Source organism: Brassica napus, chromosome C3, assembly GCF_020379485.1.
Source record: "Brassica napus cultivar Da-Ae chromosome C3, Da-Ae, whole genome shotgun sequence".
NCBI lineage: Eukaryota > Viridiplantae > Streptophyta > Magnoliopsida > Brassicales > Brassicaceae > Brassica > Brassica napus.
In genome coordinates, this window is record NC_063446.1 from 68254172 (window position 1) to 68271690 (window position 17519).

Sequence of the window (17519 nt, forward strand, 5' to 3'; positions counted from 1 at the left end):
AATATATGTATATATATGTACATATAAGAACAGATCGGATGAATACCCATTCTCCAAAATATTATTCCCTCCGTTTTTTAATATAAGTCGTTTTAGAATTGTGCACATAGATTAAGAAATCATTAATTTTTTATATTTTCTAAACAAAAACATCATTAATTATTTACCTAACCACAAATCAACCAATAATTAAATAGAAGGTATATTATCATTGGTCATATAACATTAAGTGTTAATAAATTTTACATAGAAAACCGAAAACGCTATATAATTTGAACATAAAAATCGACTTATATAAAAAAATGGAGGAAGTAGTATTTTTGATTTGCTTCATTTCTTACGAATATACATATTAATATTTATCTTTTCGTAAAATTACCGATATCCGGATTTTTGGGTCCGGATAGGAACATATAACAAATCGTATCAAAACTTACGGATATATATTTTATCCGCCCCTAGTTTTCAGCCACATATGGTACGTTCTTGTGTAGCCTATCTGATTTCTCTTGCCAAAGGAAGTATATATATATATATATATGTATATGATAGTGTGAACCATGATTTTCCATCACACAAATTTCATAAGTCTACAATGAAGATTTGTAATGCAGTTCGAAATTGGGAATTAAGAAAAAAGAAAAATAGATAATAACTGAAGGCACGTATCTTAATTAATTAGGGGTGGAAGAAACGTTTATTATTAGACACGTGTCTAAATGGCGATCTCACTCTTGTCTTCTCCGTCCTGCTTCAATCTTCCACTAACGCCATTGTTAATCCTTCCAAAGTCAAGCAGGTTTCATCGAAATCCAGGTTTGTTTGCCGAAAAGTTCGAACCTTTCAATGTTAAAAATTCGATGAATCCGAGAATTTATATGGTTTGAAATTGTGTTTCAGGGCGTTTGTTTATGAAGGGTTTCTCACGGAATTGGGATGTGATCATATGGTTTCGCTTGTGAGTTTTTTCTTCCCTTTCATCTTCTTTGCTTGGTTTGGAAACTTCTAAATTTCGATTTGTTCGTTGAAAAAAGGCTGGTGAGGATTTATGAGTCTGTGGAGGTGGATGAGGAGGAGAATGTTAAGGAGGTGGAGGTTGTGGGAATACTGCAGAAGGCGTTGGAGAATACGGTGGATTTGTCTGGGAGGAAGCTGAGGTTGCTTCCTGAAGCGTTTGGGAGGATACAAGGGTTGCTTGTTGATCTCTCCAACAATCACCTCCAGGTTACTTCTTGTTCCTTTTGAAATTACAATTTATTGCATTGTTGTGAAAGGGGTAAGTCTTGGGTCTGTTCCTGGCTTCTATGGAACTTTTATGGATGGAACTCAACTCGTGCTTTGGAAGTTATGGACAAATTGTTCCCCAAGGTACTCCTTTACTTAATTACTTTCTTGTTTGGTTCTTTCCTCATTTATATAGATTCTTAGTTTCTTTATGCTAAAGACCCTACATCTGTTACCAGATAGATGTCTCTTATATGCCTGGTTCGAGTTTTTCTAGGTTGTTTAGCTGTTTTTTCTCTTACAAAACTTTCCTGGGATTTGATAGTTTTGTAGAAATATGAGCTTAGGTATTTGAAATAATTGTAACGGATGCAGGGTGCTTTGGTACAACCTTCTCTGGTAGTTGCATATTTTGGAGGACCGAAGTCTCGTGCTACGCACTGGAAACAAACAGTCATGTACCTTGAAGATAGGTTAACAATATGTGAAGGTGAGACAATCACTGGAAGCATGCATGTCGGTTTCTTATAACAAGAAGAATCCTCGAGACGTTGACATAAAGCTAAGCTATTCTTTGGATGGTCAGCACTCCAAGGTTTCAAGAACTCAACACTACAAAGCGTTGAAGTTCCCTCAAAAAGAAGCAGAACTTCAAACTTGCAGCTGTAACTGAGAAGATACAGTTTCTCTAATTGTGATATTAGTTTTTGTATTTCTTTTTTCTTCAAGTTTTGCAACATTCCCTTTGCTTCACAGTCCACACTGCTACATTGGTCTTTATGCTTCAGAGTTTCAAATATAATTATTTTCCCCTAAACCAGCTCTTGTATGCGTCTGTCTTGTGTTACAGAACTGGTGTTGATCAACACGTAAGTGACATGTTTGTCTTGAGCTTCAAGTGTTAGATAAACTTGTTACCAGTCGGTTCATATCCGCCAGCATAGTGAAAGTATGATCCAACAATGAGAGCATGATCTGCGTCACCAGTCGATGTCCATATCGAGATTGCTTTAGTGAAGAAGCAACGGTTGGAGAAGCTGCAGAGATAAAGACAAGAGAGGGAGTGATCCGTTTGAGAATCCACAAGACTTGGCAGGTTTGTGTTAAAAGAGAACCAACCTCATTAGAGCGAGTCCTCCTGGCTTGAGGATTCTATTCATTTCCTTGAAAACTATAAGTGGTTTTGTAAGATAATCCACACTTACCTATTGACATACAAATAAACACATTGGTTAGTCATGACTTGAGTTTTAATTATGAAGTTTACTTTTAAACACTTATTTTTGTTTTTATGTTTTTATTTTAAAATCAATGTTAATAAGAAAAAAAAAATTGATGTTTAATTAAAAAAAAAAAAAATTAAGAATCCTTAATTAAGAGACTTGTATTGGAGCAGGTAAATTTCCGGATCTCTTAATCCAGTTTCTTAATTCACTTTTACAATTAAAAAATATTTAAAAAAAAATAATAGACCCATTTAGGATCTCTAGGTTAACGGTGCTCTAACTAAACAAGCTGCAAGCATAATCTTTCCACGTCCGTTCTTACCGTCACCTTAATTAACTTCTTCCACGGCTTCTAAATGTCGCCGTATTTCATGCACCGTGTGTTTGATGAATAAACGAGCAAGTGCAGATGATAGTCAAGTTCAAAGAGCTACGTTGACTATCATGATATACAGAGACTGATAGACACAATGGTTATGTTTTTTATTTTATTAATTTGGTATTCCAGACCTATAGAAAAGTATATATACTAGTAATATTCAACCGGAGATGCAACCTACGGATACATTATTTTTCCTATTATTCAAATGAAGATTAAAGCATGGTTTCTTACCCAAAAAGGCCAAATATAATAAAAAAAAGTTTTATTACAATAAAGAGGACAAAATACGGGTGCAGTATGGAAATGAGAAAATGACTAGGATATCAATAAAAAGGTTTTTGTATAGTCTCTAAGAATAAAAATGACCAAAATAGCATTTAATGTTTTATCAAAAGAGATAAATATACACTTATACTTCAATAGTAAATTAATTTAGACATTAGGGTTTAGAGTTAAGGGGTGGAGTTTAGGATTTAGGGTTTAGGGGTGGGGTTTAGGGTTTAGAGTTAAGGGGTGGGGTTTAGGATTTAGAGTTGGGGAGTGGAGTTTTGAGATAAGATTTCAAATTTTGAAAAATAAAATAAAATAAAATTTTTCAAAAGATAAAATGATATTTTGGTCATTTTAGTTTTTGTGACATAAACTTAGAAATGTGCTATTTTGAAAATTTGTTCTACGGAAATTTCGAACTTGGATTCGGGGGTTCAGAGGATGAGAACGGTGACCAACTGAGCTCTGTCATATTACTATATTAAGTTTACAAATCAACTTTTTATATTTAACCGGTGTCAAGTGGACCTGTTTTTCCTCTATGGGTCCACCCTCGCATCTACACCGATTTAGTATCGTGGAATTGATTCGAACCCGAATCGGTTAAATTTCCAAAACTCACCTACAATATAGACTATCCTTGTGTGGTTGAGACACTGATTAAGCTCTCGCATTGGTTTTCATTACTACGTTATCAACCATATGTCACCTTTTTGTTTGCATGCCACACTACGAGTATTGGTGCATATCATAATGAAATAATCACAACAAGTTTCAAAGCAAAGAAAAAATTCATAACGGAATAACGACAGTCATCCAACGTTCCAAACCAAAAGAGAATAGTTTACGTAAAACTTCCCGAACCATTGTATGAATGATGGCCACATAAAAACTTCGGCCGCGAAATGTCCATTCCCACACGTTTTAATGAATAAGACCATTTCATAGTTCATGAATAATTTACTTAATTCTCACAATGGAATGTTTCAGTACTGGTTCTGCGCATATAATTTTCTACAGTTGGATTTTTTATTAAATTTAATTGTTCCCATGCAACAGCTGTGTTTGGACCATCGTGTATATAATATATATAGCTATTATTCCTCGACAAGAGTTTGAATATACATAATATCAGGGGATTAACTAAGAGTGCCAGATTTTAAAGTATTTATTAAAAGTAACCAGAAAAGCATATCCATTGTTTCCACTACAATATTATCAGCAATCAATATTATTTTTGGCAATCAATATCAGATATTTGATATTTATTTGTGTTCTTTATTCATATATATTCTCAAGAAAAAATATACAACTAACTTCTTTTTGTCAACAATTAACTATTGTTTTAATACTTTGAAAAGTAATTACAATTTTTTTTTTTTGGTAATCGTGGAGATCCCAAAGACTTTATACTTTTATAAACCCACGAAACCTTACATCCGAATACCAACTAATCCATCTAAATGGCATGATTAGTCTAATTGTTGACAAAAAGAACTATTGTTTTAATACTTTGAAAAGTAATTACGAATTTTTTTTTGATAATCGTGGAGATCCCAAAGACTTTATACTTTTATAAACCCACAAAATCTTACATCTGAATACCAACTAATCCATCTAAATGGCACGATTAGTTGGTTAATGCAAATCAAACTCATGATTAAAATTCCAGCTTGAACTCATTTACCGTTAAGCCGAGAAGACTTGGTTAGTAATTACAAGTTCTTTATTGCATCAAACTTCAATCAGTTTCTAATTCATAATTTCATGAGTGACATCAAAACTATAATTCCGCAGCTCTATCCAGTTAATCCAAAAGTGATTATAGAATGTATTGCTACAGATTTATCCATTTTATAAATGTATTGATATCTGTTAATAATTTTGTTAAAAACTGGAGTATAAGTTTTTTTAAAAATGGTTCTCTTTTAGCAAAAAAAAAGTTTCTCAAAAACAAAACATAACGAAAGTTTATGGTTGTAAGAAAAGCATAAACAATTATTGGAATATTTTAAGAAATGTCAACTATATTAGAACAGGTAGTATTCCATTCAGGAATCATATACATACCGCAAGTAAAGTTATGTAAATTTTAAAATTGTCTTTATCAGAAGAAGAATGAAAAATTGACATGATAGCTATTAAAAAGATTTTTAATGTCAAAACCTCTCAATTATGTTTCATTCGGGTATAAACCCCCTAATTATTGATTCAACGTAGAAACCCCTTAATTCACTTATCTTAGTGTAACAGCCCCTCTGTTAGTTTTACCGTTTAAACAAAACGTTGAGTTTTGATTATTTTTGAACTACATGATTTCTTAATAAAAACAACACCGCATTTATTTAAAACATCAGGTAGTACTTATGACTTACGCTTTCTTTAATCTCTAACTATTTCTCAAACTATCGAAAGAAAGAGATGACGACTCTTACGTTTTTCAAATTATGGGAAGAAATAAGTATGTTGTGCGAGTAAGAGACAATGTTTCCTGCACTTGCCGAACCTATGACGTAAGTGGCATTCTGTGCTGCCAGAGACTGTTGTATCGGACTGATATTAATTATATTGAGAAGTGGAAGCTCTGTTACAGCTATCTTATTTTCCCTGTCAATGGGATGTAGTTATGGGATAAACATTCTAATGTAGTTGTCATGCCTCCTCCTGATAGAATCATGCCGGGAAGACCAAAAAAGAATGACAGAATCCGTGATCCGAGTGAAAAAGACGGCTGTGAACCAAGTCAACCCCAAGATAAAATCTCTGAGCCAGAAGAAACTCTTTTAGAGAAAATTGTTGTGGTAAGTTTTTCTGTTTTTTGGTTAATATTTATGCCTCAGTGTCTGCTTGAACTTCGCTTTTTTTTTGTAGAAATGTTCTAATTGTGGAGCTCCCGGACATAACAAAAGAACCTGCAAGAAAGCACCAGTCAATCCACCTAATCCACCAAAACCACCTCTGGAATTTTCTTCATTTCATGCCAATATTATAATGGTAATGATAACTTTTTATGGTTTCTTATTGCAATGCCTATCAGCCTAAGTTATTTCTCTTTATTTCTTGTTTGATTCATTGTTTTCTTATTTTGTAGACATGTAGTAACTGTCGCCAAACTGGACACAATAAGCGAAAATGTAAACTACCTTCTGTGCCTAAGCCACCCAATATGCCACAAGGAAGACCGTCCAAGAAACCGAAGAAATCCTCACCATCCACTGAAAACGACCAAACTGAAAAGTCTTGATAAATTAGCTTATTTTGATGTTTTTGTTCAGGATTATCTAAGGTTAATGTGAGGCTTTGGTGCCTCTTGGGCCATCCGGGACTGGGCTGGTTAATGGGCTTCGACTTAAACCTGAAAGATAAAACAAGATGGGCTTAGTCTTGTGCAATAAGGAGTCCAAGTTCTAATAGGAAACAAGATCAGATGCATATGACGGTGGATTGATAAATCCTTCTCCAATTAGAACTAGCACAAATCAGGTTGTATAAATATAGGTCTCATCTCTTCCTTGTAATACACAGAAACATAAATACTCTCTAAAGCATAGAACACGCAACTAGTGCGAAGCTTGTAACGTTTTCGATTCATAGTGATATAGAGTTTGTCTCCGGTTTGGAGAGGACTCGCCCAACATATTGTTGTGTCGATTTACTTGTTACAAGAAGCAGCCAAGGTCGATTCTCTACAAGTGGTATCAGAGCTAAGGCTAATCTAGATCCAAGTACAGAGATTCGAAGGCAAGATTCAATAAAACAAACAAGCAGAATACTTATCTGGTGTGGTAAGAAGGTCTCAGCTCGTTGTTATTGAAGCTTGAAGGTCAGGGCGCGTTACATCAACCTGCAAACAAAGAAACAAATAGTTTTCGGGTTAATAGAGAGATGGAAGCAACATCAAAGAAATTTGAAGTGGAGAAGTTCGATGGGAAGGGTGACTTTGGTCTATGGAAATACAAGATGCTATGTCAGTTAGAGATTTTTGGTTTGGGGTCTGTTCTTAAGGAGAGAGATCCTTCTACGGTGGTTGAAGGTGAAGAACAGAAGGATACTAAACTTGATCCTAAGGAGCAAGACAAGGAATTGCGTACCAAGAACCTGATCAGTGTCTGTCTATCTGATCTCATACTACGCAAAGTCATGCACGAGACAACAGCATTAGCTATGTGGAAGGCTCTAGAAGCCGAGTATCAAACCAAGACGTTACCTAATCGAATCTACATGAAGCAAAGATATGCAGGTTTCAGAATGGATGAACATAAGTCTATTGAGGAAAATTTAGATGTGTTCCTGAAACTTGTGGCTGATCTAGCTAGTCTGGATATCAAGATTAGCGAAGAAGACCAAGCTATTCAGATTCTAACAAGCTTGCCTAAGCAGTATGAGTCTCTCGTGGATGCTCTCAAGTATGGAAGCGGGAAGGAGACTTTAACAGTCCGAGATGTTACAAGCTCTGCCTATTCTAAGGAAGTAGAATTAAGGGAGAAGGGACTTCTTAACAAGTCTAAAAATAACTCGGAGGGGCTGTTTGCTGGCGACAACAGAGGCAGAGGTGAGAAGAAGAACGATAAGACTTGGAGAGCTAGATCTAAAAGCAATAACCGATCAAAATCAAGACCTAAGTTCTCTAAAGAATGTTGGACGTGTGGCAAGGAAGGACATTTTAAAAAGCAGTGTCCAGAAAGAAAGAAGCCATCAAATTCAGTCAACATAGCAGAAGAGAAGGAGGAACCATTAGTATTAGTGGCTAGCCAGCAAGCTACTAAAGACGAGTGGGTACTTGATTCTGGCTGTACATTCCATATCACCCCAAATAAAGATGTCTTATTTGATCTTGAAGACATAGAAGGAGGAAAGGTTTTGATGGGAAATAACACTATCAGCGAGATTAAAGGGATCGGGAAGATCAGGATCATGAATAATGATGGATCGAGCGTGATTCTCACTGATGTTCGTTACATGCCTACAATGGGAAGAAACCTTATCTCCTACGGTTTATTGGAGAAGATGGGATGCAGATACGAAGGCAAAGACTTCATGGTACAGTTTTACAAAGGAGATCAGAAGGTTATTTCTGGAAAATACTGTGATGGTCTGTACTACTTACAAGGGACAGTATTGGATGGTGAAGCTGCAGTCGCAAGGCCTGATATCGATTTGACTAAAAGGTGGCACTCTAGGCTTGGACATATGAGTCTAAAGGGCATGAATATTCTAGTCAAGGAAGGATATTTAAACGCAAAGGATGTGAAGACGTTAGAGTTTTGCGAGAATTGCGTTCTGGGTAAAGCACACAAGCTAAGCTTTCCAAAAGGCAAGCACACGTCTAAGGAAGTCCTAGAGTACATCCATTCAGATTTATGGGGTTCACCTTCGGTGGTAGAGAGTCTCGGAGGATGTTTCTATTTTGTTACATTCATTGATGATTTTTCTAGGAAAGTTTGGATCTATTTCCTAAGATCAAAGAATGAAGTGTTTCAAAACTTCAAGGAATGGAAAACATGCGTAGAAACTGAGACAGGAAAGAAGGTGAAGTGTCTAAGGACGGATAACGGATTAGAGTTCTGCAATACACAGATGGACACATTGTGTAAGGAAGCAGGGATTAAAAGACACAGAACATGCGTCTATACTCCACAGCAAAACGGAGTATCAGAACGCATGAACCGTACTATTATGGAGAAGGTAAGATGTATGTTGACAGAGGCAGGCTTAGAGCAAAAGTTCTGGGCGGAAGCGGCTTCTACAGCCGTCTACTTAATCAACCGATCTCCTAGTACAGCTATTAACTTCAAACTACCGGCAGAGGTTTGGTCTGGAACCAAAACAGACTTAAATCATCTAAGGAAGTTCGGGTGTACAGCTTATGTTCACGTGACTCAGGCCAAAACCAGTCCAAGAGCGATGAAAGGAGTTTTCATGGGATATCCAGAGGGGACTAAAGGTTATCGAGTGTGGTTACCAGAAGAGCTAAGATGTACAGTGAGCAGAAATGTGATTTTCAATGAGGAAGAGATGTTTAAAGACATTAAGGGAGTCAGCGAGAAGAAAAGGAAAACAAAAAAGGTAATGTTCAATCCTGTGCTGATTCAAGGACCTTCAAACACAACTACAGACACTGAGACAGAGGATACAGTTCAAGGTGGAGCTTCTCCACCATCAGAAAACTCGGAACCTGAATCTTCAAGCTCAGAAAGAGAAGAAGAAGTTGTGGGAGCTCAACAGGAAAATCTAGACAACTACATTCTTGCTAGAGATAGAATCAGGAGAGAAGTAAAGAAACCTTCTAGGTTTGATGATTCAGATTGCGTGGCTTATGCTCTAGCTACAGCAGAAGAAATAAACAAGGATGAGCCTAAATCCTATTTGGAAGCAAGAAGGAGTAAGAACTGGAAGTTATGGAACGAGGGAATGCAAGAAGAGATGGATTCATTGGAGAAAAATCAGACTTGGAAGCTGGTTGAGAAACCAGAGAAAAAGAAGATTATTGGCAGCAAGTGGGTTTTCAAGCTGAAAGAAGGCATTCCTGGAATTGAGAAGCCGAGATACAAAGCTAGATTAGTAGCTAAAGGGTTTTCACAAGTTGAAGGGATCGACTACACAGAGGTGTTTGCACCAGTGGTGAAACACGTGTCGATTAGAATTATGTTGTCACTTGTTGCAAATTATGATCTAGATTTGGAACAACTAGACGTGAAAACGGCTTTCCTGTACGGAACGTTAGACGAGGAGATTTATATGGCACAACCAGAAGGTTTCGTTGAGGAGGGAAAAGAAGATCAAGTTTGTCTCCTGTTGAAATCCCTTTACGGATTAAAACAGTCACCAAGACAGTGGAATAGGAGATTTGATAGTTTCATGAAGCAACAAGGCTTCGAAAGAAGTGCATATGATCCTTGTGTCTACATGAAAGGTTCAGATTTATCTCATATGGTTTATCTCTTGATCTATGTTGATGACATGCTCATAGCATCTAAGGATTCTAAAGAAATTAAAAGAATCAAAGATAGCTTGAAGAGAGAGTTTGAGATGAAGGACCTTGGAGCAGCTTCAAGAATACTTGGAATGTATATTATTAGAGACAGGAAGAAAGGAACTCTAAAACTATCGCAAGGGAAGTATCTACAGAAGGTGCTGGAAACTTTTAACATGGCAGAGAGCAAAGCTGTGGTTACTCCTATCGGACCACAATTTAAGCTTAAAAGTTTGACACAAAAGGAAGAGCATGAGGAAGCAAGGTTCATGAACGTGATTCCATACGCATCAGCCGTTGGAAGTTTAATGTATGCAATGGTGGGATCTAGACCAGACTTATGTTTCGCAGTAGGCTTAATCAGCCGTTATATGAGCAAGCCAGGAAGAATACACTGGGAAGCTGTTAAGTGGGTGATGAGATATCTTAAAGGAGCTCTAGATTCGGATCTATTGTTTACTAAAGGAGAAGAGTTCAAAGTACAAGGATTCTGTGACGCAGACTACGCAACCGATTTGGACAGAAGAAGATCTGTGACAGGATATGTGTTTCAAGTCGGAGGCAACACAATAAGCTGGAGATCAGGTCTCCAACATATTGTCGCACTATCAACGACAGAATCAGAATACATGGCTTTAGCCGAAGCTTTTAAAGAAGCATTATGGCTTAAGGGGTTTGTTAGTGAATTGGGATTCAAGCAAGATGATGTGAGAGTGTTTTCAGATTCACAGAGTGCTATACACTTAGCTAAGAATGGAGGATTCCATGAAAGGACTAAGCATATAGATACTAGACTACACTTTATGAGAGACGTAATTGAGGCTGGCAACGTTACGGTTCACAAGATTCACACATCTATCAACCCTGCAGATTTTCTAACTAAGTGTGTACCTGGACAGAAGTTCGAGACATGCTTGGAGATCCTCAAGGTTCTGCCTTAGAAGGTCTCGCGTGGCTGCAGGTGACAATGCTGTCGAGTTGATCACCTCGCGGAAAGGCCACAAAAGGAAAATATCAGTTTCAGGAAAAGTAAACTGATGGTTCGACAAGGTTATATAAAGCTCGGGAAGAAGATGAATTTGAGTGTAGAAGATTACCTTTGAAGAATGATGAGTGTAGACAGGAGCCGTCTATGAAAGGAATCTGCAAAAATTATTTCAAGGAATACTAGTCAAAGAATTTTTATGCAGAGGTTAAGCTTAAACAGAAGCTGAAAATCATTATAAAGAAAAGAATCAGAAGTTATACCTGAAGGATTACGTGATGTTGCAGAAAGGAACGTCTTCAACAGAGCTGTGAATACATGGTTATTAATTCATAAGTTCAAAGCTCTTAAAAGAATTGAAGCAACAATTCTATTTGATTACCTTACGGAAGTAACGATGGTGAAGAGACGTCAACACCATGAGCTATAACATTAAACAAGGAGATATGTTTAATTATTCAGCAAAAGAATCTTTCATTACAGGTTTCTAAGAGGGCTTAAAGACACGTATATATACAGGAAGGAAAGTCAAAACAAAAGAGGATACCTTTTTTGTCTTTGACAAGTTCTGGTTCGTTTTTTCAAAGGGGGCGTGAGGAGAAGTTCAGTGGCTTTGCCATTTGATAAATCACAAAAGCTACAACAAATTCATCAAGGCACGAGCTGGAAAGAAATTGAAATCAAAGGTTAAGGTTTGGTCGATGTCTAAGGAAAAAGACATGAGAAGAGCAAACGGAACCTGGATTTTCAAGGGTGAAGGCGGTGAGAGCAATCGCCGGTGAAGACGAGCGGCGGTGAAGTCGGGATCTTGTCTTGGTCACGGGGAATCGAAGAAGAGAGAGGTTACAGCCGGAGCGAGACAAAGAGGAGCAAGGATCGGAGAGAAGCATGCATCTCAGGTGACGACGGCGTCGAGGAACAGACGATCGTCGGAGAAGACGAAGCGGTGAGCTCGTCGAAGCTTCTGGTCGCCAAAGAAGAAAAAGGAGAGACGGAGAAGTCGATGAGTGAGGCCAAAGAGTCAAGGTGGAGAATGTGAGGCTTTGGTGCCTCTTGGGCCATCCGGGACTGGGCTGGTTAATGGGCTTCGACTTAAACCTGAAAGATAAAACAAGATGGGCTTAGTCTTGTGCAATAAGGAGTCCAAGTTCTAATAGGAAACAAGATCAGATGCATATGACGGTGGATTGATAAATCCTTCTCCAATTAGAACTAGCACAAATCAGGTTGTATAAATATAGGTCTCATCTCTTCCTTGTAAAAACACAGAAACATAAATACTCTCTAAAGCATAGAACACGCAACTAGTGCGAAGCTTGTAACGTTTTCGATTCATAGTGATATAGAGTTTGTCTCCGGTTTGGAGAGGACTCGCCCAACATATTGTTGTGTCGATTTACTTGTTACAAGAAGCAGTCAAGGTCGATTCTCTACAGTTAAGGTCATTAGAACCATGTTTTGTTGTTTCACTTTGTTGTTTTATTTTGTCTCGTCTTAAAGTCACTATAACTTTTTTTGGTGTTTCAAATTATCTCGTGTTGAGATTACTCTTCTTTTGCCTTTTTATAAGTTTCATGTTATGTTTAGATTTTCAAGTTTACGTTTGTCACAATAAAACTTCTAATATTTTGGGCAATTCTAGACATATTTTACCTTTTTTTATGGGAAAAATAGTAAACTGGATTTTAAAAATGTTAAAAAATATGAAAACTATTGGAAACATAAGTATGACAATATATATGTTTAAAAGTTTTTTTTTTAAAGTGAAATCATATTTTATTTTATCTTCTAGCTACAGTTAGAATACTCATTCTGGTTATCTACTTAGTCTAGAAATCGGATACTAAGTTTTATACATAGATATATCTTGGGTATACAATGTAAACTAGCCTTTCTTATATATTCTAACAAAGCTATAATTCGAAACGTTATAATCAAGAAAGATGTCTTCAGTATTTACCTACAGCTTGATAATGACATATAACCACAACACAGTGATTTACCTTTTCTATATTTTGTGCTATAACATGTTCTGCCTTTTACCTTATGTGTCGCTTAAGGAAGAATATGTTTCACATCTACTCTACTGTGTTCTGAATTAGCTAGGATATATATTCTACAAGAAATCCGAAAAATATGGAAACTTCCATATTGGGTTAAAGATGTTTCCTAAATCTAAACTAAATCTTCCATAAATATCTCGTAGAATATTTTCTCCCACGTTTTTCTCCTTCTCACACGATCTTTATCTCTTCGTTTTTTGTGTGTTCTCTCTTCTTTATTCACAAAATCATCTCTTCTCTCTATCAATACAACATGGTTCTAATCTATGTTAAATTTGGTGAATGGATGTCTAGTTGCAGTGAAGAGTGGAGTTTCGTAGTAGACAAAGAAAGGTGTGGTCGAATGGTAACATTAGAAACTACTAGTCCATTAGAAACTACTACTCTATCTGCAGAGGACAATAAAATAGAGACGCACTCTTTTGAACAGTGTGGAAGGCTTTCATTATTAGATTGGGAAAGATGATGAATGTAATTTCAGAGATTTTTGTCAAAAAAGTAATAATAATCAATGTTGTTGAGATCAATTCACAATGTAAGATGAGATCACAAAATAATATATTCATTATATTCTGCTTCATCTTGATTTTCATATTCAAGATCAGCTCCGCCATAGAATTCGTCCTCTTCTCCATTAGCTTCTTCAGTACTGTAATCATTGTTCCAAACTGGTTTATCTTCTTTTGGTGCATCTTCTTCAGAGCCCTCAGGTTCCAAAAGGCATTCTTCTTTGCTGGTTTTCTGTGAATTTTTCACTTGGTCACCAACAACAACTGGTTCTCCAACTTAGTCATCTTTGGAGAGTTCTCCTACACAGAAGTGAATACACATAAGAGATTACACAAAGAAACAAGAGGCTAGATAATGTGACAGATAATGCTAGAGAGACGGGGGTAAACTTACATCATCAAATAGCTTATCCAAGACATCCAAATTGATATATGCACTAAGTCTATGTACACAAGAAGACACAAGAAATTTAGCTACAGATGAAAAACTAAAAAAGATCCAAAGATATATCAAACTATAACAGGAAACAAGCTGGAGGAAGAGTAGCACTGACCTTTTTCTTTTCGCTTTCTGCATTGCTTAGGCTTGTGGTTGCAGAAGTTTTCTTACTAGGAGGAGCAGTAGTCTTACTAATAGGATCTTTTTTTTCACAGCTGTAGGTTTCCTCTGCATTCCCTGATAATCGATAGAAAATGTAAGTATCATTAACAAGAACGTCAACATAACAGTTAGCAGAAATCAAGAAGATCAAAAGACAGGATGAAAGCAAAAATACCTTTTTGTACTCAGGGTTCATCATCTCCCACGCCATCTTCATCAGAAGGGATTCTTTTGTAGTATTCAGATAATCAGCAACCTGATGAGCAGCAATAAACCATAAAAAGTCAGAACAACAAGTATATAAACCAGGTTTTATCATGCATAAAACCGAACAATAGACACATCAGAAAGAAAGCAGAAGATAGGCGTGATAGGACTTACATGTGTAAAAATAGGCGTGGTTTGCCACATTCGAGGAACCAATTGTTGTGTTTACAGAGACGAGATTAGAGATTACGGGCAGATGAAACACCGACGAAGAACATGGCTTCTCTCCGTTGAACCCTAAATCGCCATGGAAGAGAGCCACGACTCTGCGGCGGAGAAGACAAGAAGAAAAATAAATTAGGGTATAGGGGTGGCCACGTCTCCCTTTTGTCTATTTTAAATTTTTGTTATTTTTAACTTTTAATATTTTAACATTTAAAATCAATTACAAAAATTACAATTTATAATAATAATTCAAAATTAAGGGTAGTATGGTATTTACAGGAATTAAAATCCTAATTTCCTAAAACATCTTCTACAAATCCTATTATGACAAATCAAAGTTCAAAGTGTCCAATTTTTCCAATTTTCCCTTATAATTACAAGAATCTATAAAAGAGTTCACTGAAATGACATCTATTAAGAACCCCTTCAATATTCAGATTTTTGTTAGATTAGATACATTTACTTTTTTCTTATATTTTTGTTAGATTATAAACAGATTTACCTTTTTTCTTAGGTTGCTACTTCTTATTCAGGTCTATATCCTTAAAATTACGTTTTCTTTTGAAATACAAATACTTTCATTAAACTATGGTGGGCTTTAAAAGGAAGAGTCCGGTAGTAGAGTCATATTACAAAGGCATGATATGGCTAAAGTCTGCATGCCTATTAAAAACTCTTGCAACAAAGGAAATATAGCATAAGGGGAAAGAGGAGACAAGAGGAACTATCCGAAAAGGACACCAAAGAGTTCAGTAGAACCTCATTCCAGTTGATAGCTTTGACGAACACTTGAAAATCTTATCTAAGCAAGATGTGTGAAATATGAGAGATAGAGCATGCATCAAGGCTCCTCGAACAGCTAGGGCTTCCACCATGGGAGCAGAAGAAACATGAGATTGGATGAGCGATCCTCTGTTGATTTCAATAGATTGGGCATCGGCGAAGATCCAGCCATGTCCCACCGTATATGTGTCTAATTTCTATGCTGCATCGATATGACATATGATGGAGATCAATAATTCAGATTGAGGAGGTATCGCTGGAGGTGATCGAGAGAGAGTAGGGACCTACGTGTTTTGGGACTGATCCCATTCTCTAGCTGCAACAATTTCTTTTTATAATGTATCTTGTGGTGAAGCTGCTCTTGTTGGATTAAACTCGAAGAAAAAGGAAACTTGAGAAATAAGTTAATTTTTAATCTTACCGAATTATGGTTTAAAGGATTAGGAAATATCAAAATAAGTTATCCTAATGAGTTTAGGATTAGGAAAAAGGAAATATGTGTTTTCTAGTGAGTTTAGGAAATTTAATTTATATACTAGATTTTGACCCGCGCTTTCATAAATACTTTCATTATTATAATATATTGATGATATAGGTTGTTTATTTCAAGATCAAAATGTGTTACTCACTTACTTTATACCGTTCTTACTGGACTGACTTCGGTTTGGACCATGTTCTTACGATATATTTTTATCATAGTCTAAATTTAATATTTGATTTTATAAATATTTATTGTGTTTTTATTGTAAAATAACACAGAGTTTTATAAATACATGATAATTTCTAATAATATAAGTTTTAAAATTTTGTACTCGATTTATTTATATTTGAAGTTTTTAAAAGACATGTGTAAATTATTTATATATTTAATTGTTAGTTGGAAAAAGAAAATTTAATAGTTATTTTATATGTTTAAACATGTTAATTTTTAGAAAATAATAATTATGTTTTTGTATTGGGCTCAAATATGTTTATACATGTTAAGTTTTAGAAATTATCAGACGTAAGAGCCCATATGAAAAAATATTAATCAGCGTATTGGGCTCAAATAATTTTTTCGTAAACTTGACCCATCCAAGTCGAGTACTTGGTCGTTTTTTTTTTTGGCCAATTTAGTACTTGGTCGTAAAGACCGTTTACGTGTTGAAAAAAAAGAACAGAAAGGAAAGAAAGATAAAAAAGGACAGATTCTTAACCGAGGATCAAATCGTTCCCCATGGTGAAAATCAAAGATAGTCGACTATTGCCTGAGTAAATAACAACTCAGAAACTCGAAATCAAAAGGTATTACTATCATTTCCTCATCTGTTAATTGTTTTTGTTAGATCTGAAATACAGAGTCGTAATGAGATTTTTGACAGATCGTAACATACAGATGAATCTGTTCTTAGATCTGAAATATTATGAAAGGGAACAGACGATTACCATGCTATCATCATACGTCGGGGATTCTGCATAAATCTGAAGAAACCTGGTTTATACTGTATAATCTTCTCCTATGATTCTTTGTAACTCTGTGATTATTTGTTGTTTTTTAGAAAATTAATTTTTGACAGTACCATCGAAGATACCATGTTTGATTGAGGAAGACTCGTTTTATGTTTGGAATGTTATCTTAATTAAAATAAAGAATCCTGCTGATTTTTCTGTTTATTTCAGATGGAAACCACGAGAAAGAACAATGGTGGATTCATTGTCTGCTCCGGCTGCAAGAGAGGAAAGGATATATAATACAACCGTGAAAGATAAGTTCCTTTAAACAATTGTAAAAAGAACTATTTATTTAAATAGAAAGTTCTTAGACTTTTAGTCTGATATATTCTGTTGTAGTAAGTAGAGAGTAAACAAACGCTTACATTCTCATCAGCCAAGATGAATTTTATGGTTTCCCTTGATAGTTGTATGTTTTGTTTTCAAGAGTGTAGAACCTTCACATGAATAAATCATGTATTTTTCGAGGGCCTCAAGTCTTAAATGGCAGTAACTTTTCGTAGAAGCTTTCGTCATTTGGATTTGCATGTTTGAAGCCATAGTTTGTTTGACGGTGTGGGTTTGAATAGGAATAGGGCGT

At 35.9% G+C, this 17519-nt stretch overlaps 1 protein-coding gene across 2 annotated transcripts; it reads left to right on the forward strand.

Annotated features, from left to right (window-relative positions):
* Positions 1-551: 551 nt before the first annotated feature.
* On the forward strand, positions 552-2504 carry LOC106361088 (plant intracellular Ras-group-related LRR protein 9). Of its 2 annotated transcripts, none has more exons than XM_048750404.1 (4): positions 552-816; positions 901-958; positions 1035-1224; positions 1600-2041. In XM_048750404.1, the coding sequence occupies exons 1-4, from the start codon at positions 720-722 to the stop codon at positions 1753-1755; spliced, it is 501 nt and encodes a 166-aa protein (XP_048606361.1). In that variant the 5' UTR covers positions 552-719; the 3' UTR covers positions 1756-2041. The 2 variants fall into 2 exon arrangements, with proteins under 2 accessions (XP_048606361.1, XP_013656242.1); XM_013800788.3 differs by lacking the exon at positions 1600-2041 and adding an exon at positions 2075-2504 and having other exon boundaries at positions 553-816.
* The last annotated feature ends 15015 nt before the right edge of the window (positions 2505-17519 follow it).

Excerpts from the sequence above, each read along its gene's own strand:
- LOC106361088 (XM_048750404.1), top strand. The coding sequence starts at position 720 with ATGGCGATCTCACTCTTGTCTTCTCCGTCCTGCTTCAATCTTCCACTA. Across the intron at positions 817-900 it reads CAGGTTTCATCGAAATCCAG|GGCGTTTGTTTATGAAGGGT; the intron begins GTTTGTTTGCCG and ends ATTGTGTTTCAG. Across the intron at positions 959-1,034 it reads GTGATCATATGGTTTCGCTT|GCTGGTGAGGATTTATGAGT; the intron begins GTGAGTTTTTTC and ends CGTTGAAAAAAG.